Consider the following 25,921-nt stretch of genomic DNA (forward strand, 5'->3'; position numbering starts at 1 on the left):
AGGGGCAGGTCGTGTCTCACAAGACTGATTGAATTCTTTGAAGAAGTGACAAAATAAGTTGATGGTTTGAGTACAGCAGTGCATGTGTTATATATAGACTTGACAAGATTCCCGTGGTAGGCTCATTCAGAATTTCAGGAGGCATGGAATTCAGAGAAATGGTTGTGTAGATTCAGAATTGCTTTCACGCAGATGGCAGAGAGTGCTAGTAGATGGAATATATTCTGCCTGGAAGTTGGTGATCTGTGGTGTTTTGCAGGGATCTTGCTCATTGTGACTTTTATAAATGATTTGGATGAGAAGTGGAACGGTAGGTTAGCAAGTTTGCAAGTGACACAAAGATTGGCGGTGCTGTGGATAATGTAGAAGGTTGTTCTAGGTTACAGTGATACACTTAGTGGGATGTAGAGCTGAGCTGAGAAGTGGCAGGTGGAGCTCAGTCCAGAAAAGTGTGAAGTGGTTCTCATTGGAATTTTGAACTTGAAGGCAGAATACAGGGTTAATGGCGGGATTCTTAACCGTGTAGTGGAACAGGGGGATTTTGGAGGCTATGTCCACGGATCCCTCAAAGTTGATGGGGTTGATTTAAAAGGCCATATGATGTGTTGGCCTTCATTAGTTGGGAGATAATGTGTTCAGGTGCCACTAGGTAATATTGCAGCTCTATAAAACTGGTTACACCATTCTTGGAGTATTGCATTCAGTTCTGGTCATCTCTTGAAGAATGTAGAAGCTTTATTAAGGGTGTAGAGGAGATTTACCAGGGTGCTGTCTGGATTGGGGAGCATGTCTTGTGAGCATAGGTTGAGCGAGCTAGGGCTTTTCTTTTTGGAGTGAAGAAGGATGAGAAGTGATTTGATAGAGATGTATAAGATCGTAAGAGGCGTGGATAGAGTGGATAGCCGAGACTTTCCCAGGGTGGCAGTGACTAATCCAAGGGGACGTTACTTTAAGGTGATTAGAGGGAAGTATAGGGAGGATGTCAAAGGTAGTATTTCACACAGAATGGTAGCTGCTGGAACATTAAGAGATGTACATTGGAACACTTAAGAGACTGTTAGACAGCCACTTGGATAAAAAGAAAAATGGAGGGCTATGTGGGAAGGGTTAGATTAATCTTTGAGTAGGTTAGAGCTGAAGGGCCTGTACTATGCTGTACTGTTTTATGTTCTGTGTTCTCTGTTGCAGTAGATGTGGAGAAAATCTTTGGAGTATACATCTTAAGAGTCATAAATACAAGTTAATGATCAAAAATAGTTGAAACTTTCCACACTCTAGCAGTTTTCTACTCCTTTTAAATGAAGAGTTCTTATATTTTCACACAAAACTGCTGTGAACTGCAGTTAGTTGGAGCTCTGCCTTTGGACTCCATGGTCTGACCAGTATTGTAGAACAGTGAGGACTTCCAAGGAAGTTAAAGACATTGATGTGCTCTGAGTTGTTAATCTGGCTCCCCATGTTTCAACAAAAGTTGCACGCAATTGTTTAAATGGAGGCTTGATAAATGTGGGAAAGAAAACAGTGTGGAATGAACGAAAGGGCAGGATAAATGACTTGTCTTTATGTTGTAAAATTTTATATAATTCTTATATCTCTCAGAAGTCTGACGCAATCTTCCACTATATGCCAGTTTTCATTAGGAGCAGAAAAAGCTTTACTCATATCTCTATCTTTATTGTGAAGACTAATGTAATTGTTTAGCATTATTCATATGACATTCACTGTGAAATCCCTTTCCCCAACTGAACTTTTTGATGAAAGTGATTTTTGTGCTGTAACTTAGAAAAGCCTTCCACATAATGGTTAAACATTTTCTGAACCACTGTTTAAATTTTCTCATGGTATTTGCATCCCCTCAACAATTATTATTGAGATGCTTCTTGGATTGTTGATCTGCCAAGGATTTAAAGTGATGATATAAACCAAAATTATTTGTATACCATGGGTTGCTTTGTAACCTGAAACCAGAATGAATTAAGGTGCACATTTTTATGAAACAACGTTCATTCTTGACTTTGTGCAGACTATTGCATTTATCTGGCCTCTTGAGAGCATTGTTTGATGCCAAGATATTTTGAAAAACTCCGAAGTAGCTTTTATGGAAGAAGATTATTCTTTGTTTTGTAGGAGGATCATGGTCAACCACTTTTTGGAGTACAGTTTAACTGGCACAGTAAGGAGGGAGATCCTTTGGTATTTGCTACTGTTGGCAGCAATCGGGTCAGTATTGCAAATTATGTAATTTAACAAAAATGTAATACCCACAAATTTATTAAGGTTTTGCTCAGGCAGTGTAAATTTGAACCCAGACAAGTGGGCTGAATAGTCTATTTCTTTTGCCACTGAAATCATGAAAGAGTGTAGAGGTGGGGAATTGTCTTGTGGTTTTAGCACAAGATCTTGTCTCCTTTTATTTCAATAGGTTATCGAAAGCCAATGGATTTGGAGGCATCACGGAAAGTTATGTGCTTTTAAAACAACTTTAGTTCGGTTTAAATTTATTAAGTTAATTTAGTTTTTAAAATGTTCTTTAGTTCAGTTTTAATAGCACGGAAATGTTGATTTAAAAAAAAACATTGGACTCCAGTCAATTGGCTCATATCAGAACCGGTGCATTTTGGCCCAATTAAGCAGTTGCCCCAATTAACCAAAGTTTCATGGAAATAGTTAAAAAGGTATAAAAATGACGAACTGAATAACAAATTGTGTACTTAAATGAAATAAAGAACAAATCAAAACACTACCAATGTTACAGTACTATAAGACTGTTTATTAGTTAGTTATCGATGGAGAAATTCATCCGCATCACATTCTTTTGAGTATAAATGAAGAAAGTCAGTGCAGACATCTACTGCAAATAATGAACTGCTTTCATACAATGCTGTCGACGATTGCATCCTCCAATTCTTCTTTTTAATTGTAACATTCAAGATGTTCAAATACTTCATAATTTCTAACCTGTTGAGTAATGAATTGTTTAATTTTCACTCCTGTGTCTGGCATCTCCAAGCCTGAATGCTTGAAACTGCAATGAGCAAAACAGTTCTGAATTTTCCTGCTGCTTATTTCTCGCCAACTGTCAATGACAAAGATTGCTGCTTTTTGAAGATAAACACATGCAGCTGATGCTATCTTAAAAATTATTTGCCCAAAGCACGGTGTAGTTTCTAATGGGCTTGCTTGTGCACATGACTGGAGCTAGTTAGAAACTGTTTAACAGTTTCTTGCCCCAGTTAGATGGCATAGTGTCCCAAATAAACAAAGGGAATCCATGATACCATTAGAACTGGTGTGGAGTTAGGCCATTCTGCTCATCAAGTCTGCTCTACCATTCCATCATAGCTGATTTATTGTCCCCCTTAACCTCATTCTCCTGAATTTTCTCCATAACCTTTCACGCCCTGATTAATTGAAAACCTATTAACCACCACCTCAAGTATACCCAATGATTTGTCTGTGGTGAAGAATTCCACAGAATCACCATCTTCTGGCTAAAGGAATTTTTCTTTATCTCTGTTCAATGGACATACCTTTCGTCTCTTTTATATTATTGACTAGCTTACCTTCCTATTTCATCGTTTTTCTATTTGCTTTTTTTTGGTTGCCTTCTGTTGATTGTTAAAAGCTTCCCAATCCTCCACCTTCCCAATAATTTTTGCTATATTATGTGCCCTCTCCTTTGCTTTCATGCTGTCTTTGACTTCCCTTGTCAGCCACGGTTGCCTCATCCTCCATTTAGAATCCTTCAATTTTGTGGTGTATCGTTTCTGTACCTTCCAAATTTCACCCAGAAACACCAACGGTTGCTGTTCTGCCATTATCCTTGCTAGTGTCCCCTTACAATCAACTTTGGCCAGCTCCTCTCTCATGCCTCTGTAATTCCCTTTATTCCACTGTAATACTGATACATCTAATGTTAGCTGCTCTTTTTTTAACTGCTGGGGGAATTCTATCATGATCACTACCTCCTTAGGATTCCTTTACCTTAAGCTTCCTAAATAAATCTGGGTCATTACATAACCTAATCCAGAATTGCTGTTCCCATAGTGGGAGCTCAACCACAAACTGCTCTAAAAAGCAACCTCAGCATTCTACAAATTCCACCAACTGGATTTTCCCAATCTACCTGCTTATTGAAATCCCCCATGATTATCACAACATTGCCCGTTTTGTATGCCTTTTCTATCTTCCCTTGTAGTCTGTAGCCCATGAACTGGCTACAGTTCAGAGGTTTGTATATAACTCCCATTAGGGTCTTTTTACTCTTCCGATCTTATGTCACCTTTTTCTAAGTATTTGATTTCGTGTTTCTTTTTCCCAATAGAGTCATCCCACCCCGTCTGCCTATCTGCTTGTACTTTCAGTACAATAAGTATCCTTGGGTGTTAAGCTCCCAATTATGATCTCTTTTCAGCCGTGTCTTCAGGATGCCCACAGCACCATACCTGCTAATCTCTATAACTGTACTACAAGATCATCTACCTTATTCCCGTGTACTGCTTGCATTCAAATATAACACCTTCAGTACTATATTCATCACCCTTTTGATTTTGGCCCCTATCACACTTTAATTCATCCCACTGACTGCAATTTTGCCCTATCAACTGCCCGTCCTTCCCCACAATCTCACGACACACTGTTTCTACTTGTGTACCAACTGCTGCATCCTCAGCCCAATCACTCCAGTTCCCATCCCCCTGCCAAATTAGTTTAAACCCTCCCAAAAAACTCTAGCAAACCTCCCTGGAAGGATATTGCTGCCCCTCAGGTTCAGGTGTAACCCATTCCTTGTGTACAAGTCATACCTTCCCTAGATGAGATCCCAAAGATCTAGAGATCTGAAACCATGCCCCCTGCACCAATTCTTCAGCCATGCATTCATCTGCAAAATCATCCTTTTCTTACCCTTCCTGGCACGTGGCACAGGCAGCAATTCAGAGATTACTACCCTGTACGTCCAGCTTTTTAATTTTCTGCCTAACTCCCAATATTCTCTTTTCAGGACCTCCTCCCTTTTCCTACCTATGTTGTCAGTAGTAATATGTACACCCTCCCCCTTTAGAATTCCAACTGTTCACCCTCCCCCTTTAGAATCCTGTGGACCTGATCCTGACGCTGGCACCTGGGAGGCAACATACCATCTGGATGTCTCTTTCATGTCCACAGAATCTGCTTTCTGCTCATCTTGTTATGGAATTCCCTGTCAATGCTGCACTCCTCTTCCCCCGTCCACCAACCCACAGAGCTAGACTTATTGACAGAGATCTGTTCATTGCGACTTCCCCATGGCAAGTCATTCCCCACAACTGTATCCAAAGCTGTATGTTTAGTATGGAAGGGAATAGCCACAGGGATACTCAGCACTGGCTGTGTATTCCCTTTCCCTCTCCTACCAGTAATGCAGGGACCTGTGTCCTGCAACTTAGGGGTGACTACCTCCCTGTAGCTCCTGTCTATCACCACCTCATTCTCCCATACAAGCTGCAGCTCCACTTCCTCAACACGGTTTCTCAACGCTTCAGCTCGATGGACTTCATGCAGATGTAGTTATCAGGGAAACTGGAGATCTCCCAAATTTCCCACAAGGAACATACCACTATCTCTGAATCCATTCTCAGCGCACAAGCTATGTACTAACATTTAAACAAAACTAGAAACTTTCATACTTGCCTATGCTTGCCCAAGCCTGTTGAGCCAAAGCTAGACCACCCTAGCCATGCTCTGCTCACACAATGGCCACTTTGCTTACACCTCTTTTTTTTTTTTGCCCTATGGTGATTGCTGCCTACCGAAATAAAAAAAACGAAATGGATCCGAAGTCTTTTCAAACCTCTCTTTGCATCACCAACAAGTGACCTCTTGCATTGGTTGCCATTCACGGAGATAAAAGCCGAAAAGCACCTGAGCTTTTTTCAAACCTCGTGCTATGTCACCAGTGAACAACCTTTTGCGCTGATTGCTGAGAAAAAATCTCGGCCAATTTCTGAATTATCTTATTCTTTTAAGAGTTGTCTCAGATAGGCTTCTGTCCTGATTAACCGATTGGTTCAATTAACCAGAATCCACTGAATTAAAAATCATTCAGAGGTTTTGAGTTGGCACTTCCCATTTTGATGGCTGTTGAATGCTTTGGAAATAAGCCTCTACACTGCATCATCCTTGGTGCATAGAATGCCAAGTGAGATAGTCACTTCATGTCTGACCCAGGTAATTGAACAGCCAGCGGCAATTCCATGTAACTGACCTACTGCAATGTGGCTTGATCTATATATTCTAATTCTTTCTTTTTTGTTGGACTAGGTCACACTTTATGAATGTCACTCTCAAGGGGAAATACGATTATTGCAGTCTTATGTGGACGCTGATGTATCCTTAATACAATCACATAATAATGGATGTGCAGTTGACAATTTATGAGAAACAAATTTAGTTAGTATGTATTATCATTTAATGTCTGCAACTGTATAGAGCCATTTTCAGCCGGTTGGTCAGTTTTTGGGAGAAGGGAATAAAATCCAAGGGTAGTTAGCAATAGAATCTTAATAAATAACTGTTCCAAAGTTAAATATTCTTGTACTTTTCAGGTAAAAAGCCAGCATAGGGGATAATGCTTTTAAATGATTTGAACAAGTAAAATTTTCATGAGCAGGTAACCAGAGTTCGTAAAAGCTACAGTATAATTAATATCAAAAGAGAGGTAAACTTGAATGTAACCACATATTAATGAATGACACCCCTAACATTAGGATGTATACCTCTGGAGAGATTTAAACAAAATTATGCTGTTTAAAATTGTCTTGGATAAATCTCGTTCTGGGTAAGATTGTTTCCTAGTGCAGTTTGGAGGCAATTAGAAAGAGTAAAAGAGCAAAGGTATACTTTAAATTACATTTCTTTCAGTATTGACATTAACTCTGGAGATGAACAGACAGATGAAAACTTTTACACGTGTGCTTGGACATATGACAGTAATACAAGCCATCCTCTCCTGGCTGTGGCAGGATCAAGGGGCATTATCAGAATTATTAATCCTATTTCCATGCAATGCATTAAGGTGAGTAAATGGTTGGATGATATTTTGTAGTTTAGATTTTATAATGGTTGCACTTCTCTGTAAAAGATGGACTATTCTGCTTGGTTAAATGTTAATGATTTTTTATCCCACTGAATATCTGTGCTAGTGCAGTAAAATTTATGCTCTTTACTTTTTTAAAATTGCTTTAATTAAATATGAGTTTTTCTTTTCAAGTATAGCAGATTTTAAATCAAACAGGATTGTTTGATGTTTCAAATAATAGTGATGCCTTTTTAAGAGAGATTTCATAATTTTCTTAGTTAAAGGTATACCTTTAAGTTAGAGCCTTATTGATGTTACAGTGGTAAATTTGGCTATCAAATGTTGGCCATAAAATGATGCAACATTTATGGTAACTACTGGGGACAATTCTACAAACTCTAGGGACTTGAATGATCTGAGGGAGATGATAGTGGAGACAACAAAGGACTGCAGATTATGGAGTTCTGATATCTGATGGTGGTGAGCAGAACCTGATAAGGTTATAAATTACATATTGCTCTGTACCCCTTCCACCCTTACTTGGCTCCATCGGACCTTAAATCTCTCTGTATGTGGATTCACCAGTTGCTTCCCTGTTCCTGCCATAGCCTTTCCTTGCCTCTTTATACTGGTTATTTCCTTTTTTCATTGTCAGCCTGATGCAGACATCAGCCATTCCTTTCCCTCCAAAGATATTGCATTCCTCCAGCTTATTTTTGGCTCCAGATGCCAACATCTGAAGTCTCATGCCTTTTCCAGCAGTCTTGATCTACTGAAGTCATTGGACTTTCTGTGAAATGTTGTGATTTATGTAGAGTGTAGGGATTAACAGTTTAATGAGGGAAGGGTGTCTTAACTGCTCATCCATAATCCAGGAAGATTAAATGTTGTAACAAAAACATTTTCAAAGTACCTTTCCCTGATCAGATGTCATTTATTCCTTCACTAATTTACAAACAAATTTAATTTGAAATGCTAAAACTTGAATAAAAATTCTACAGGAAGTTATAACATCATTGGACATTTTCCACTTTCAGGTTGATCAGAACATTTGTAATTTTGAAGGGAATGAATAAATAGGTCATAGCGTGGCTTTCAGTAATGCTATTTTTGATGTTGGATGAAGAGACAATTGTGATGCCTGATATTTCATTTGGGAAGTCGATTTTATTTCCAGAAAGCCTTAGAAATCAATTTGTAAACTTTTTGGTGCACCTGCAAACAGCTTATTTTTAGTTTATTAAATTGCTGTTTTAAAAAGAGTAGGCTATTATTATTTCAAAGGTTTCAAAGCACGTTTAATGTCAGAGAAATGTATACAATATACATGCTGTTCGCAACCATCCACGAAAACAGAGGAGTGCCCCAAAGAATGAATGACAGTTAAATGTTAGAACCCCAAAGTACCCCCCCAGCTCCCCCCTCCCATGCATAAGCAGCAGCAAAGCAATGATTCCCCCCTCCCTCAGCAAAAAGAGCATCGGCGCCCCACACTGAGCACTCAAACTTGTAGCAAAGCATCAATAAAGGCACAGACTTGCAGTACTCCAAGGACGACTAGTTCACCCAGTAATTGGACATACCACAGGTTCTCTCTCTCTCTCTCTCTCCCTGATGAGGGAAAAAGAGGTGTCTTAGTTTCACGCAAGAGGGGAGACATAACAAACAACTTGCTGAATTACGATGTTAAAAGTCGGTTGCGTTGCTTTTTCCGAGCTCTGTGCCCTAAGAACTCGAGTCTCTGGGCATACAGCCAGCAGCCAGCTGGCTGCTTTTGATCTTCTGTCTCCCACGACACACAGGTTCCCTGCAGAGGCACCAACCACGTGTCCACCCGCCTCCAGAGCCACGAAATCCTGTACTCCGAAGGTGAGCTAATTTTCTAGGCCATGTCCTTGGTATATTGAATAACAGCCAGTCATGAGACCCTAAGCGCAGGTCCCATTCCCGTAAAGAACCAAAGTCAGCATGTAACTCCAGGTCAGGGTCTTCAAAAGAACCCTGAAAGGGAAAAATAGAGAGATTAAAAATAGAAATAGAGCTGTTTCCGAAGATGCAAACAAAGGAACCATTGTCTCCTTAGCTCCACCCACAGGTTTTTACTTTTAAGAAGTAATTATTATTCCAAGTAATTATTATTCATGTAAATGAAATTGACATGGCTGCCTTCCCTCTTTATTGATTATAGCATTATGTTGGACATGGTAATGCCATCAATGAGCTGAAATTCCACCCAAGAGAGCCAAATCTTCTTCTTTCTGTAAGCAAAGGTAACTGGCAGATAGCTAGCTTATAAACTAGCTCTGTTTTAAATTTTATTGTGTCCTGTACAATGGTGGAATTAATATTATATCTGAAATTTATTTCGATTGCTATTTGCAGTTTCAGCAATGCTGCTGAATCTGGATATAGACGAATATTAAGTCAGGAATTGGGTATTATATCTATTTGCACTGAATTGTTTCTGCAGTAATCTGCCTGCTGATAGCTGTAGAAGGTCTAAAATGTTGGTGTAATTGTGGCAAGGGGAAGGGAAAATTGATTTGGAAAAGAATAAATGGAAAATAGTTTTTATGTGAATGGTTTCTAAAATTATATTGAAGAAATAATGTTTTCAATCTTGTGCATTTGCATCTTTAAGTATAAGCTTACAGTAAGTAAACTATGTTTTGTAAGAAGATTTTAGTTATTAAAAAAAACTAGAGTGCACTTCTCAATGATTCAGGGCACTTGCATTAGGTTCCATATGCACTGTAAGTGTTTTCCTCTATTCCATCCTATTTTCTGCTACTGTATTTTTAAAATAAAATAATTTCTGCATCAGTTCTTGCATTTGGGCATCTTAATTTGAAGGCCTTGCAAAGTTTTACATTCACAAAATAGAAATTATGTTATCTGATGCAAGATTAAATATGCTTCACAATTGTAGATTACAATAACATTGTTTGGAAAATTTTTGCATGTTTTGTTAAGACATATAATTGCAGTTTAGACTTGAGCCTTTGGCTTATCAAAATGATAAAACTGCAGCTTCTATGAAAATCCACCTGAAGCTAAATGGAATCTGTTTCACATTAGATCATGCTCTAAGGTTTTGGAACATCCAGACTGATACTTTAGTTGCAATATTTGGAGGTGTGGAAGGACACAGAGATGAAGTCCTGAGTGCAGTAAGTGACCAATGATATTTTATGCCATTGTAATATTTAGCTTCTGTTGGTAACTTAAAATTTATTAAGGATTTGTCTAAATATGTATTTGTATATCTATGTAGAAAAGACACGAGTTTTTGGCACAGCCTAGACTCCTATGGAAACAAAACATAAACTGTATTGAATGATAAAGAGATGCTCTGGAGTTTGCATTTGTTAATGATTAGATCATCTTGAGATCATTGTTTTGTCTGATTTCTAAATGCTACTTATTGCAAGATGTCCTGTTTTTTTAAACGTGTTTTCCCTTGCCGTGGCATTTTGGTAAGGCACTTAAATGGGGCATGACTAGAAAGTGTGGGAACATGGAAATACTATATGCTTGGAGTAGTAGAGGTGCAATTAAAAGATGTTGCTTGGAGATTTGTTTATCTCTGAACGAATGTTGCTTAGTTGTAGGTTGAGGTAGTGCTAGGATGGTGGAATGACATTCAAAATTAGCTAGAAGGTTTGTACAAAGAATGCTAATTATATTTGCCAAATGGAACAAAATCACCAAAATGTAGCCTGGTTTGAGGATAAACAATGTTACTTCTGAAACATATGGCAAGATGTAATTAAGTGGGTTATTGGGAAAGCTGGTTCAAACAACTTCCCAATGCAAAATAATGGTCATCGGTAATGTAGCAAGTTCAAGTGAAATTGTGTTCTAAAATGAATTGATAATCGAAGGTGGAAAAATTCCTTCTTCTCAGTGAGGAGGAGTGTGAAGTAAAAAAATACTTCCATTGAGGGTCACTGATTTTATATAGGGAACTATGGAACCATACAGCAAGATCCTACAAGGAATAGTTCAAACTAAATTTGTTATCAAAATACGTATGTCACCATATACAACACTCAGATCGTTTTCTTGTGGGCATACTGAATAAGTCCGTAATAGAATAATAACCATGATAGAATCAATGAAAACCCCCACCAAATTGGGCATTCAACCAGGTGCAAAAGACAAAAACTGTGCAAATACAAAAGAAAAAAAGAAATCATAATAAGCAACAAATAATGAGAACATGAGATGAAGAGTCTTTGAAAGTGAGTCCATGGGATGTGGGAACATTTCAATGATGAAGTGAAGTTATACCCTTTGGTTTAAGAGCCTGATGGTTGACAGGTAATATTAATTACTGAACCTGGTGTGGGTCCAAAGGCTCCTGTACCTTCTTTCTGATGGTAGCAGCGAGAAGAGAGCATATCCTAGGTGGTGGGGCACTCTGGTGATGGATGCTGCTTTCCTGCAACAATGCTTTATGTAGATGTTGTCAATGGTGGGGAAGGCTTTACCCATGATGGACTGGACCATATCCACTGCTTTTCATTGGGTTTTTCATTCAAGGGCGTTGGTGTTTCCCTATCAAGCTCTGATGCAGTCAGTCAATATACTCTCCACTACACATATATAGAAGTTCGTCAAGGTTTTAGAGGTCAAACTGAAACTCCTAAGGAAGTGGGGGCACTGCTGTGCTTTCTTCAGAATGGTACTTGTGTGCTGGCCCAGAGCAGGTCCTCTGAAATAATAACACCGAGGACTAACTCTTTGTCTCTGATCCTCCGATGAAGACTGGCTCTTGGACCTCTGGTTTCCTTGTAGTCAATAATCAGCTCCTTGGTCTTGCTGACATTCAGTAAAATGTTGTTGTTATGGCACCACTCGACTGATTCATCACCACCTTTGAATTGGCCTATGCCAATGGCCAAACTTGAATATGGTATTGGAGCTGTGCTTAGCCACAGTCATACGTGTGAAGTGAACAGACCAGGGTGCTGCGCACACAGCCTTTTGGTGCATTCGTGCTGATGGAGACAGTGGAAGAGATGTTGTTGCCAATCTGAACTGACAGGCATCTGCAAGTGAGAAAATCAAGGATCCAATTGCATGAGGAGGTATTGAGACCAAGGTCTTGAAGTTTATTGATTAGTTTTGAGGAGATGATGGTATTGAATACTGAGCTGTAGTCGATAAAGAGCATCCAGAGGTATGCATCTTTGTTGCCTAGATGTTCCAGGAATCAGCCAGTGAGATAGCATTTGCTGTGGACCAGTTGCTCTGGGAGGCAAACTGGAGTGGATTTAAGTTGCTTCTCAGGCTTCATCACCGACCTCTTAAAACACTCAATCACTGTGGAGTCAGAGTCCTGCTGAAGGGTCTCGGCCCAAAACATTAACTGCACCCTTTTCTATAGATGCTGCCTGGCCTGCTGAGTTCCTCATTTTGTGTGTGTTGTTCATCACTGGGTGTTAGTGCTATTGGATGGCAGTCATTGAGGCAGATTACCACGTTTTTAGTAGGCACTGGTATAGTTAAAGCCTGCTTGAATCAGGTGTGAACCTCAGACTGCTGAAGCGTGATGTTAAAGACCTCAGTGAACACTCCAGAATAGGTCTTTAGTACTTGGCCAGGTACCCCATCTGGGCTGGATGCTTTTCATGGGTTTATCCTCCTAAAGGCTGTTCACATGTTGGCCTCAGGATTATCGGTGGCTGTGGGAGTTCATGATGGTTCCTCCATGTTTTGACAGTCAAAGCAAGCATAAAAGGCATTGAGCTCATCTAGAAGCAAAGACCTGTTGTCACCTATTTCGCTTTGTTTAACTTTATAAGATGTGATCATATTCAATTCCTTCAACGGTCAAACATCCTTCATTGTTTCAAATTTAGTCTGGAATTGCCAATTCACCCATGAGATTACTTTCCAGAGGTACCTGGACCTCTTGTAACATAGTTGGTCACTAGACTGGAATGCCTCTGATCTGGCCCTCAGCAGATTGCGGAACTCATGGTTCATCCAGGGGAAAACCGAATGATTTTGTGGGAACACACTTATCTACAACTGTGTTAATGAAGTCCACGACAACCATAGTGTGTTCACTCAGATCCACAGATGAGCCCTTGAATGTAATGCAGACCACTGACTCAAAGCAATTCCATATCTGCTCTTTGCCTCCCACAGCCAGCTCTTTGTTTGTCCTAATCTCTGGAGCTTTGCTGTTTGGTCTCTGCCTGTATGCAGGTAGGAGAAGGACAGTCAAATGATCAAATTTACCAAAATGCGGTCTGGGCATGGAACAATAGGCATTCCTTATCTTAGTATAGCGGTGTTCAAGTGTTTTTGGACATCTGTTGCTTTAGGTTATATACTGATCATAATTGAGCTGGGTTTTTCCAAGCAAGCCTGGTTGAAGTCCCTGACTGATTTGAAATGCGTCGGGATAAACTGTTTCTTATTTGGAGACAGCATCATGCAATGTCATGAGTGCTTGATTATCATCGGCCCTTGGTGGTATGTAAGCTGCAGTCAAGATTACAGAGGAGAACTCTCCAGGTAAATGGAATAGACAGCATTTGACATTCAGGTGTTCAAGGTTGGGGAACACGAGTTTGACAAAACTACCAGATCAGAACACACCAAGGATTTATCATGAAACAACGCACCTCCATCTTTTGTGTTTTCCAAATCAGCAGTTCAATCCATTCTGTAAACTGAGAAACCTTCTGGTCTGATCACTGTATCTGGTATGCTGTCTTGTTCAGACATTGAACACAACAATCCCTCATTTCTCTTTGATACAGCAGTCTTACCCTCAGTTCCTCAATTTTGTTTTCCAATTGTAAGAAAATTAGCTCAAATATTTACTAGAACATTGGAAGAGCTTCTCTCACATTGCCATGAGTTGTACCATGAGGTGCTTCGGTATTTGAATAAAAGGAATTGAGATCTATGTTTAATGGCTCATCTGATATATTCGATTTGTGATTATATTGAGATATTAGTTATGTTTATATGCTCAAGGTTCTGGAGGGAAATGTGAATCCATGTCCATCATATGTCAGTGCTTTCAGTAAGTTAAATTCAGTCTTGGAAATCTGGTATAAAAGGCATGTCTTTTGGTAGACAAGATTCTCCTCTTCCATTTAATGTCTTGTATAATAGACAGAAATTGGACATTTACTTTGAAATGTAATAAATTTTGCAGGTGCCTAATGGCAATCAAAATGTTCTCCATTAAAAGTAAACCGTGAAAAATATTTGAAATATTCAATAAAAGATGTTATGTTATCCAGTGAATGTTTTCATCCTGTTATCTTGTGTTTACCTTCATTTGTAGGATTTTGATCTTCTTGGTGAGAAAATAATGTCTTGTGGTATGGATCATTCCCTTAAATTGTGGCGAATCAATTCTGAAAGAATGTTAAAGGCAATTAAAGCATCAAATGAATATAATCCAAGTAAAACGAACAGGTAACATATTTCAGCCTTTTGTTCGGTTCATAACATGGCTTTCAGGTTTTGTAACAAATTTATCTAAAATGAAACTGCTTGTTGTGTTTCTGTTGGTTTGTCAGTTAGGAAAGCTAATCTCCAAAAACATGCAGCGCAAGTTAATCTGTGTGTATCTTTAAAAAATACAGCTCCACTCCAATAAATTTGTGAAAGATTTAATTTCTAGTATCTTTGGTTTGAATTTACAGTCCCGTATATTATAAAGATTGCAATCTCAGTATCAATTTCCCATTCAACTGATGTCATAAGAGAACTTTTCTCTTGCATCTGCCCATTCAGAATGTTGTTTCAATTGAAGTATCTATTCAGTTTTATCCATAACACCTTCATGCATCTTGAAAATGAAATTGCAATGCTACTTAATTCTCATTGAAATGAGCTAACTCACAATGCCAGTGATCAACTCTGGGGCTTCTAACAAGCACATTGTTCAGTTTCTAATTACCTCTAAAATATTTGGTTGAACCATACTTGATCTGAAAAAAAGTTACAAATTTGTAAGTTTTATTGGAAAAATGTTTATGTTATAACTATGTCTACTTCTGTGTTGCATATTTTGTGTAAGTATTTGGATTAACAACAGGTAGTTCTTGATGTTCTTATAAACAACTCTTTGTATTTTAATTCCATTTTGGAAGACCTGTACAGTGTAGGAAAGAGATTTAAGACTACATGATTTGACATAATTTTTAAAATTTGTAACTGAGCTATTTGCTTTTTAAAAGTATTTTGTTTGATTCCTGGATTGTGATGTGTGGACTGATTTCAACTTGAATCATGTTAGGGGAATTACAGTTGGCCTTGTTATGCCCTATTGAAAAATCATTAAATCAACTCCTTATCATATGCACAGGTGCAATGAAAACCTTAGTTGCAGTGGCCTCACATGTATTCACAAAAATAACACAAATTTGACATAAATTATACACAATTTTTACAAGAAAGAACATATTAAAACAAAAAAATCCAGTTTAGTGCAAAGTGATCTATTGATAGGCAAAGGAATAGTGTTTGGGGGAAACAAAAAGAGAATACCATCCAGCTTTAATTGTGGTCTGTACCAGTAATAAGGGTGTTAACGATAACTGGACTTCTCCAATCCACCATTTTCTTCCTCCACCCCAAACCAGCCTTGGAAAAACAATAATTTTTGACAAAGCACCATAGTCTATTTGAGACTTCTGTAATTAACTCAGGTAACACGATTTCATTATCTTTAGCTATAAAGAAAATGGTTTATGAAACATATTTCAGACATATGGTCTTTGAACAATTTGACAAGAGACCTTGTTACTATTGTCTGTTGCTATCTGTTGATTAGGGTCAACCACGGATGTTGTGTCCCAGCTGTCTATGTGATACACAAGCTAGGGTAGTACAATATGGAGAGCAAGCTGTTGCCCATGTAGCGGGCTCCCCCTCTCCATGCCTTTGATGAATCCAGAGATTGGTACAGATTGTTACTAGCAGTGTCATAGGAGTTGCCAGTCAAAGTTGAACTCAGTGAAAGACTGCCTTAGAGACTCCAGCTCTGGACTTTTCCTTAGAGGTTATTCTGGAAGCTTTCCCCATGAATGGGTATAGCTACAAAGCAGCAGAAGTTTGAGATCAGAGTTCCCCTTCTAGATGAGCTGCTGACTACAGCTGATGAGCCCCATCTGCCCGAAACAACTAGCTTTAAGGTGCCATTAACCCACCTTTGCCTCTTCTATCAATAGGAATGGTTCTATTGGGCTGAATAGCTAAGTCACTCGTGAAGGCCAGAAGCTGGACTTGGTCGTCAGTGGTTGTTTGAGATGCTAATCATTGAGCAAATGAGGGAGAAATTTATTATCATTAGCAAAATAGTTTGAAGCAAGTTAAGGAGACTAATGATTGATGGCCTGCATTAGGTTTTATAAGAAGTAATTTCAGAGATGACGGATTCATTGGTTGTGATCTTATAAGATTCTGGAAAAAGTACTGATGACCTGGAGAATACCTTTAAGTAACACCTCTTCCACAAAGGAGCGAGGCAAATTTCCAGAAAACTATAAGCCATTTATATTAATATTTATCAGCGGAGAAAATTATCTTGTTATTTAAGTTTAGATTTTAGATTATGAAGACACGTAGTCCTCTTTTATTGTCATTTAGTAATGCATGCATTAAAAAATGATACAATATTTCCTCCGGTGTGATATCACAAAACACAGGACAGTCCAAGACTGAAAAAACTGACAAAACCACATAATTATAACCTATAGTTACAACAGTGCAACAATACCGTAACTTGATGAAGAAGTCCATGAGCACAGTAAAAGTTCAAAGTCTCTCAAATGTCCCACATCTCACGCAGATGGGAGAAGGAAGAAAAACTCTCCCTGCCACGCTGACCACAATCTGACTCTGAGTTATCCGTAAACTTCGAGCTCTGATCAGTTCTCCGACACCGAGTACTGAGCGCCATCTCTGTCCGAATGATTCGACCTCAACCTTGGTCGCCAACAGCAGGCAAAGCCGGGGATTTTGAAGTCTACCCTCCGAAAGATTCCCGACCACGCAGTAACGACAGCAGCGAACAAGCGTTTCAGAAATTTCTCCAGATGTTCCTCTGTGCTTTCACGTCCATTCTCCATCTAATCAGAATTGTCCACAGCCCCTGTTTAACAGATACGTTATCATTTTTCACCGGAGGGCTGCGCACGCGCAGGTGCGCTGCTCTCTCTCCTCCCGCCTTTGCAACAATGTTTAGAATCTCCATACAAATAAGCTGATGTGTGGCTTCATGGAAGGGAAGTCATTGTTGATAAATTTGATAGACTTTAAGATTTAATATTAGGAGAGGTAAGAGAAAGTAGATACAGTAGATGTGGATTTCCAGATAATATTCCATAAAATGCTATGCAAGATATCAGTTTGTGGGAGTTGGGCAATATATAAAATCAATGGAAAACAGTTGAACTAACTGGATCATTTTCAGGCTGATGGGTTTTAACGACCAATATTTCACAGGGATCAGTGCTAGGACCTTAACTATATGTAATCTATATTAATAACTTGGATGAAGCAGTTGATCTCATTAGCCAAATACGCACACATTACATGATTGGATAGGAAAGAAAATTGTAATGAGGAAGTGGTGTCTGAAAACAAAAGTCAAATTGATTCGATTTTGGTTAATGGAGTATATTTTGGGAAAATAACCATTGAGAAAAAAAGTAGTACTAAAGGGAGTAAAACTGCTGAATACTGCTGTACAGAGAAAACTGTTCTCAGTTGTAGTCAAACAGCACAGAAATGCTACATTGTTCCTGTACGTAGATCACCAAAACAGCACAAAGTACTCCAAACTAGGCCCCACTAATGTCTTATACAACTTCAACATAATATCGTATCTCCTGAACACAATACTTTGATTTTTGATGGCCAATGTGCCTTATGCTTTCGTTATGACTCTGTCCACCTGTGATAAATTATGGACCTTTATTCCCAGGTCCCTCTGTTGTATCGTACTCCTCAGTCCCCTACTGTTCATTATGTAGGAGCTACCCTGGTTGGTCCTACCGAAGTGCAACACCTCGCACTTGTCAGCATTAAGTTCCATCTGCCATTTTCAGCCCGTTTTTCCAGCTGGTCCTAATCTCACTGCAAGCCATGATAGCCTTCATCGCTGTCCACTACACCGCCAATCTTGGTGTCATCTGCAAATTTGCTGATCCAGTTGAGTAGATTATCATCCAGGTTGTTGATATTAATGACAAACAACAATGGAGCCAGCACTGATCCCTGCGGCACTCCACTAGTTGTGGGCCTCTAAACGTCTCTAGCTAATATTGTTATTGTAAATGTTTACTCTCCAAATACTGATATGTACACCAGGCTTGAGAGGATTTCATTCAACATCACGTGTTGTTGCAATTGTGTATCTGGTGCCAAGCCGACATTAGCCGTAAGATGTTGGAGTCTCAGAAACAGTAATGCTATTAAATATGAATGAAATGTGGTTCAACTTTGTGATGTATGAAGTGGTAATGGATTGCATTTGTGTGGCATGAATGTTGCTTTCGACAAAACAGAATATTGTCCTGATCTTGCTGTGTGCATGCATGGATTGCTGCTGCTTTTGGGTGTTACAAAGCACACAATGGCAGATTCAAAGAAGGTAGAACAGTATAGCACAGTGCAAGCCCTTTTGTCCATGGTGTTGTGTGGACTAACATAATGATCAATGATCAGTCTAAGCTGTCTCTCCTACACAGCCCCATAAACCTCCATTTTTCTTATATCCATGTGTCTATCTAAGAGTCTGTTAAATGTTGTTATTGTATCAGACTCTACCACTATCCACAGCAGTATGTTCCAAACTTCACTACCTTCTGCATTTCTAAAATGGACCCCTCGTTTAATTGTAGGGGTCCATGGCATTAAAAAAAAGGTTGGGAACCCCTGATCTAAAGTTTCCTTCAATCACCTTAAATGGATATCCTCTGTTACTGGTCTGTGCTTCCTTGGGAGGAAGAGGTGCTGACTGTCCACTATCTATGCTTCTCATCATCTTATACAGCTCTATCAAGTCACCTCTCATCCTCCATCGATATAAAGAGAAAATCCGTACTTTCCTCATAAGATGTATTCTCTAATCCGTCATTAATGTCACAATTGGCCAGATTTTGTGAATAGAATGTATGTGGATGTTTTTCTACATCATAGATGTACCAGTGAGTTATCTAGCTCGGTCAGGGCCTCAGTACGTTCCTTACATGTTTTTGGGACAGGTTTCCCCCGCCATCCGAAAACAGGGTACTAATGTAGATCTTTGTAAAGTGAACGTTCGAAAAGCGGGGGGACACCTGTACTGTGGCCATAATATTAGAAGCCATAAACATTGAAGATCAAAACTTGCAGGTACTGGAAATTGAAGTAAAATGGAAAACACTGAAAATGCTCTTCACGTCAGGTAGCATCTATGGAAACAGAAATTGAGTTAATGTTTCTGATCAAAGGTACTTCATCAAAATTGTTTGTCATGCCTGAAGCCCTTGGGCATTTCTTGCCATTGAGGGTTGGTAGAATTAGTTAATGATTGGTTTTGTCTGAACCGAGATAGATTGCTCACATGGCACTTTTGATTGAAGGTGCTTGCACATGCTTTAACATTTTGCATTAGTTCTAGGTTGTTGTTATTGAAGATTCAGATGTTTAGGCGGTGACACCTAGATACCAAAATCAAGTTTAAGAAAAAGTACAAATTTTCAAGTGACTGAGGTCATTGGGATTCTCAAATCCAAATTGTACATCCAGTAATACAAATCTTTAGGCTACCATATTCCTTAGCATTATTAAACAAGTTAATATTTGCTTGCCAAAATCCCTTTCTTGGCTACTTTAGATCAGAGATGGACCTTTTATTTAAATAAAAATCGATCTCTTTGTATTGTAGGCCATTCGTGTCACAGAAAATCCATTTTCCTGATTTTTCTACGAGGGATATACATAGAAATTATGTGGATTGTGTGCGATGGCTTGGAGATTTGATATTATCAAAGGTAAACATTCTGTTCCCTTTTTGTCTCTGCGATAGGTAATTCCTGAATTAAAAGTAGACTTTGTTAGATTGCTGTTGCTCCAGGTCAGAAATTGATACACAATAGTGGAATGGGTCCATAAAAGGAGGTGCAGAAGTCCCTTGTAAGAAAAATAAACCTGGTTTTAGCAATGCAGAACTTGGAGGTTTCCATAATGCATTAGATGTTTACTGCTGCTTGAAAGCCATACTTTAAAATTAATATTATATGTATGGAATTCTAAGACCTTAAAACATTTTGTTTTTGACAAGGGTTGAATTTTTAAACAATTCAGCAATATGAATGAGATCCACAAACTAATTATAATTGTGTTCACTGTTTTAGTCATGTGAAAATGCCATTGTGTGTTGGAAACCAAGCAAAATGGAAGATGACATTGATAGAATAAAACCAAATGAATCGAATGTGACAATATTGGGAAGATTCGATTACAGTCAGTGTGACATCTGGTACATGAGATTCTCAATGGATTTCTGGCAGAAGGTAAGAATAAAGTCTACAGAAAGGTTCAGTCGATATAACTTAGTGGTGTATTCCTTTAACTACTTTTATTCTCGGTAAATAGTTGGCTGGCTGTAACCCTGTCAAAGGTTATGATCGTCCTTGTTGAAATTATTTTGATGTTTATAGAAGACAAAAATGTGAATAGTATGGTGGAGAAGATTATTAATGTGCAAGTATGGCAGTCCCTTTGTGCTTAATTTTCAATATTAGCAGATGATTGGCCTTTTGCATCATTTACTTTTACTGTTCTTAGCGTGCATTGCTGCCATTAACTACTGAATATTGAAGTTTTGATTTCATGCTAACCATGAATATTTGTATTATCAATTATGTAGAGTTTATTGTTTAAAAACTTTTTAAACCTTAAACTATTGAATTATTGAAATCTAAATTTCTTTTTAAAGATGTTAGCATTGGGTAATCAAGTTGGAAAACTCTATGTGTGGGACCTCGAAGTGGAAGATCCTCATAAGGCTAAGTAGGGATTATTTCATTATCTTATTTTGCAAAAGACATGCCAAAATCATGTCAATGTATAAGGCTCTTCATTTATTTTGAAATTATGACTTGTTTTCTGTGGGTCTGCTTTCGAAAATATCATTTTGGTTTGACTTGTTTGATTCATAAAAACGGAGCTTGTTTAAAACAAACAATGCACACAAAATGCTGGAGGAACTCAGCAGGCCAGACAGCATCTATAGTAAAAAGTAGTCAATGTTTCAGGGCAAAACCCTTGGGCAGGACAGCACACACAAAATGCTGGAGGATCTCAGCAGGCCAAGCAGCATCTATGGAAAAAAGTACAGTTGACGTTTCGGGCCAAAACCCACGAGTTTTGGCCTGACACGTCAACTGTACTTTTTTCTAGAGATGCTGCCTGGCCTGCTGAGTTCCTCCAGCATTTTGTATGTGTTGCTTGGATTTCTAGCATCTGTAGATTTTCTCTTGTCTGCTTAAAACAAATTTCATTTCCTCTACATTTTGCACAGATTTCTAATTTACCCTTATCAATGGCACAGCCTACTGGCTAACACCCTTCCAAAGACTTTTCTAGTGCTTCACGTAACTATTTGCTTATTTAAGTAGTTAAGTCGAGCACTAGTACATACTTTGGATGACTGAAGCTCAGATTTTCAGAGTTCACCTGTGATTTATACAATTGGCTTTGGAATATGCAAAGAGGAGAAATACTGAACAATTATGCAAAATCATTTACAAATTCTACTATAACAAACTGCTATACTTAGTTGATATGCCAGTTAAGTTTTCAACTGCTTTCTGATCTTATTGTGTTTTGTTTTAGATGCACTACACTGGCTTATCCAAAATGCACTGCAGCTATACGGCAAACCAGTTTCAGCAGAGATAGCAGTATACTCATTGCTGTTTGTGATGATGCCACGATTTGGCGCTGGGACAGACTTCGATAAAAAAAAAGAAAATTAAATGTTTTAATTCATGTACCAAAATACAAAAAAAGAATTTTCTCAGCTTGTTTGGCCAGTTTTTCATTTTCTTTATTGAATCTTTTGTCTGCAGATCTGCTGATGCAAACTGTGCAGTTACTTGACTTTTTCCTTTGTGCTGCTTGTGCTTTTATTCCGTCAATAAATATATATTTTTATATATTGTCTGCCTGTATGGAAATACTCTTGTTAAATCTTGGATGATTTCACCTGCAATTATAATAAAACTGGTGTAATTACATTCAAAACCTAGACCCCTTGAAGAGTTGACTTTGCAGCAGTTAATGTTGAAAATATTTTTTCTCCCGTGATGTCTTTGCAATGGGCAAATGAAGCGTTGAAACCGACAAAATACAGACCAAGTGTTGGGATTTGACTGATTAGCACTGTGGGGTGATAAAGATTAAAGTTATTAAAAAGATTAGCTTTTTGTCACATGTACATCAAAACCTAGTGAAATGTAATTTTGCATTAAATCAAATCAGCAAGGTTTGTACTGGGCATGCCGCAAGTGTCACCATGTTTCTAGAGCCAACATGGCATGACCACAACTCTCTAACTCTAACCAAACAGCTTTTGGAATACAGGAGGAAACTGGAGGAACCCCACCATCACAGGGAGAACGTACAAATTTCTTACAGACAACAGCAGAAATCGAACCCCAATCTTACAGCTGATGCTGTGAAGCGATTACGCTAATCTCTATGCTACCATAGACTGATCTCTGCCATAAATTTCTTTGATTCTGATAAATCCCTCTGAACTCGTACCCTTCCCTGCTCATTACTAATTCTTCTATCTGCTTAGTTATAAAAATGGCCTGATGATTTGCAAACACAAAAGAATCTGCAGATACTGGAAACTCAGCAGGTCAGGCAACATCAATGGAGAGGAATAAACAGCCATCGTTTTGAGCTGAGACCCTTCATCAGGACTCAGGAGGAGGAGGATTTGTACCTCACTTGGCAAATGGATTCTTGACTTCCTAATCAGGAGACTACAGGCAGTAGGGATTGATGATAACATCTTGTTAGCAATCAACTCACGTGCACCTTAGGGATGTGTTGTTAGCTCATTGGTCTGGGCTCCACACAGACAACTGTGGCTAAGTACACCTCCAATTCCATCTATAAATTTGCAGTTTACACCACTGTTGATGGTAAAATCTCAAATGATGATGTGGGTCTTGTTGATTGTCTGGTTGGGTGGTGTTGCAATAACAACCTTGCACTGAATGTAAGCAAAATCAAGGAACTAATTGTCAACTTCAGGAAGGGGAAATTGGGAGAACACACATCAATCCTCTTTGAGGCCTCAGTGGTGGAAAGGGTGAGCCACTAGAAGTTCCTTGGCGCAACATCTCAGAGGATCTATCTTGGGCCCAACAAAATGATGCAATCACAATGAAGGCAAGCCGGTGACTGTACTTCGGAGTTTGAGGAGATCTGGTATGTCACCAAATTTCTACAGATGTACCATGAAGAACATTCCAACTGGTCGCTCCACCATTTGGTATGGTCACACCAATGCAAGGGATCATAAAAGGCTTTAGAGGATTATAGACTCAGCCAGGGCTTCACCATTGGCACTAGACTTCCCACCATCAAGGACATTTTCAAAACGCAGTATCCATCATGGAGGACCCTCACCATCCAGGATAGGCCCTTTTCTATTCACTACCATTGAGAAGGTACACGGGCCTTAAGACCAACACTCAATATTTTCTGAAGTTTCTTCCGGTCTACCATCAGATTCCGGAATGGTCCATGAACTTAAGTTAACTACCTCGTGTTCCCCTTTTGCACTACTTATTTTTTATTTTTGTAACTCTCAGTAATCTATTATGCCTACATCATAGCTAAGGCCCTCCTCTGGTCAGGGTCAAACATGGCTATTGCATCCTAGTTGTCTATGTGATATGCAAACCTTTATGCAAACCAAGGCAGTACAATATGGAGAGCAAGCTATTGCCCACACAACAAGTTACCCCTCTCCATGCAGCTGATGAGCCCCATCTGCCCAAAATGACTGGTTTTAAGGCACCAGTAATTTGATTTTGCCCCTTCTAACAGTAGAAAAGGTTCTGCCAGTCTTACTAGCTAATCCACACATGAGGGCCAGGAACTGAACTTGGTTGTCAGAGGCTATTTTAGACACACACCATTGGGAATATTTGATAGGTAGTGGGAGCTTATCTCCACTACCTCTCCTGGTTAGGACAACCAGAAGGATACTGCTGGAAAGCAACAAATTCCCCAACTGTCAGTGACAATAAATCTGCTTCTGATTCAAAAGCAAAATGACAGGTGCTGGAAATTGCAAGATAATGAAATGCCGGAATTATTCAGAAAATTGGCATCTATGGAAGAGTCAACATTTTGGATTAATGACCTTTCATTGGCCTGAAGATACTTATATTTAAATTTGTCCTGTTCTCATTGAAATCCATTTTAAAATCCATTCATAAAACGGTTGGTAGGCAGACATTGTTTAAGCTACTTTGGACTATCACTGCACTTTTCATTTCACTAAATACATAGTATCATTTAGTCAAGCATGTGGCATGAAGCCCATTATAAATGTATATTGAACCACAGATCTTAGAGTGGGACATGTGCCAGCTGGATTGAAGCTGAGCCCAAAGTATTGAGTTCTGGAGATGGGATGTTCAAAGCAAATTTATTATCAAAGTACATATATATCACTATATACAACCCTGAGATTTATTTTCTTGCAGACGCAGTCAATAAATCCATAATACAATCAATGAAAGACCACACCAACTTGGGTGTTCAACCGTTTGCCAAAAACAAAATGCAAAAAAGGAAAAAAAAAGCAATAAATACTGAGAACATTAGATGATGAGTCCATAGGTTGTGGGAACATTTTGGTGATGGGATAAGTGAAGTTATCCCCTTTGGTTCAAGAGCCTGGTGGTTGAGAGGTAGTAACTGTTCCTGGACTTGGTGGTGTGAGTCCTGAGGTTTCTGTACCTTCTTCCTGATGGCATCAATGAAAACAGAGCATGTCCTGGGTGGTGGGGGTCTCTGATGATGGATGCTGCTTTCCTGCAACAACACTTTGTGTAGATTTGTCAATGGTGGGGAGGGCTTTAACTGTGATGGACTAGGCAGTATCCATTACTTTTTATAGGATTTTCTGTTCAAGGGCATTAGTGTTTCTGTACCAGTCTATGATGCAGCCAGTTAATATACTCTCCACCACACACCTCTAGAAGTTTGTCAGAATTTTATGTCATATGAAATCTTTGCAAACTAAGGAAGTAGAGGCAATGTCGTGCTTTCTTTGTAATTGCACTTGCATGCTGAGCCTAGGGCAGGTCCTACGAAATAATAACACAAAGAAATATAAAGTTTCTGAACCTCTCCACCTATGAGGACTGGCTCTTGGACCCCTGGCTTCCTCCTCCTGAGGTCAATACTTGGCTCCTTGGTCTTGCTGACATTGAGTAAGAGGTTGTTGTTATGGCACCACTCAGCCATATATTCAATCTCCCTGCTATATGCTGATTTGTCACCATCTTTGATTTGTCTTATGACAATGATATCATCTGGAAACTTGAATATGGCATTGGAGGTGTGCTTAGCCACACAGTCATGTGTAAAATGAGTAGAGCAGGGGACGAAGCACACAGCCTTGTGGAGATCATGGAGATGTTGTAAATCCAAACTGGGGTCTGTAAGTGAGGAAATCAAGGCTCCAATTGCACACAGAGGTCTTGAAACTTATTGATTAGTTTTGAGGGGATGCATGCATCTTTGTTGTCTAGATGTTCCAGAGTTGAGTGAAGAGCCAATGAGATGGCATCTGCTGTG

The 25,921-nt window shown here is 39.0% G+C and overlaps 1 protein-coding gene across 2 annotated transcripts in view; it reads left to right on the forward strand.

Moving 5' to 3' along the window:
* The window catches only part of eed (embryonic ectoderm development), a 28,938-nt gene extending 6,693 nt beyond the window's left edge, over nucleotides 1-22,245 (forward strand). The window contains exons 3-12 of one of the 2 annotated variants that reach the window (XM_072263346.1): nucleotides 2,128-2,220; nucleotides 6,301-6,366; nucleotides 6,929-7,054; nucleotides 9,246-9,327; nucleotides 10,136-10,227; nucleotides 14,373-14,506; nucleotides 19,971-20,076; nucleotides 20,440-20,598; nucleotides 21,024-21,097; nucleotides 21,923-22,245. In XM_072263346.1, the coding sequence (XP_072119447.1) occupies nucleotides 2,128-2,220; nucleotides 6,301-6,366; nucleotides 6,929-7,054; nucleotides 9,246-9,327; nucleotides 10,136-10,227; nucleotides 14,373-14,506; nucleotides 19,971-20,076; nucleotides 20,440-20,598; nucleotides 21,024-21,097; nucleotides 21,923-22,049 (1,059 nt within the window). In that variant the 3' untranslated portion in view covers nucleotides 22,050-22,245. Of the gene's footprint in view, nucleotides 1-2,127; nucleotides 2,221-6,300; nucleotides 6,367-6,900; nucleotides 7,055-9,245; nucleotides 9,328-10,135; nucleotides 10,228-14,372; nucleotides 14,507-19,970; nucleotides 20,077-20,439; nucleotides 20,599-21,023; nucleotides 21,098-21,922 lie in introns of both variants that reach the window. The other variant, XM_072263347.1, reaches the window with a different exon arrangement.
* Nucleotides 22,246-25,921: the final 3,676 nt, after the last annotated feature.

The sequence above is a fragment of the Mobula birostris genome, chromosome 7, assembly GCF_030028105.1.
Source record: "Mobula birostris isolate sMobBir1 chromosome 7, sMobBir1.hap1, whole genome shotgun sequence".
Lineage (NCBI taxonomy): Eukaryota > Metazoa > Chordata > Chondrichthyes > Myliobatiformes > Myliobatidae > Mobula > Mobula birostris.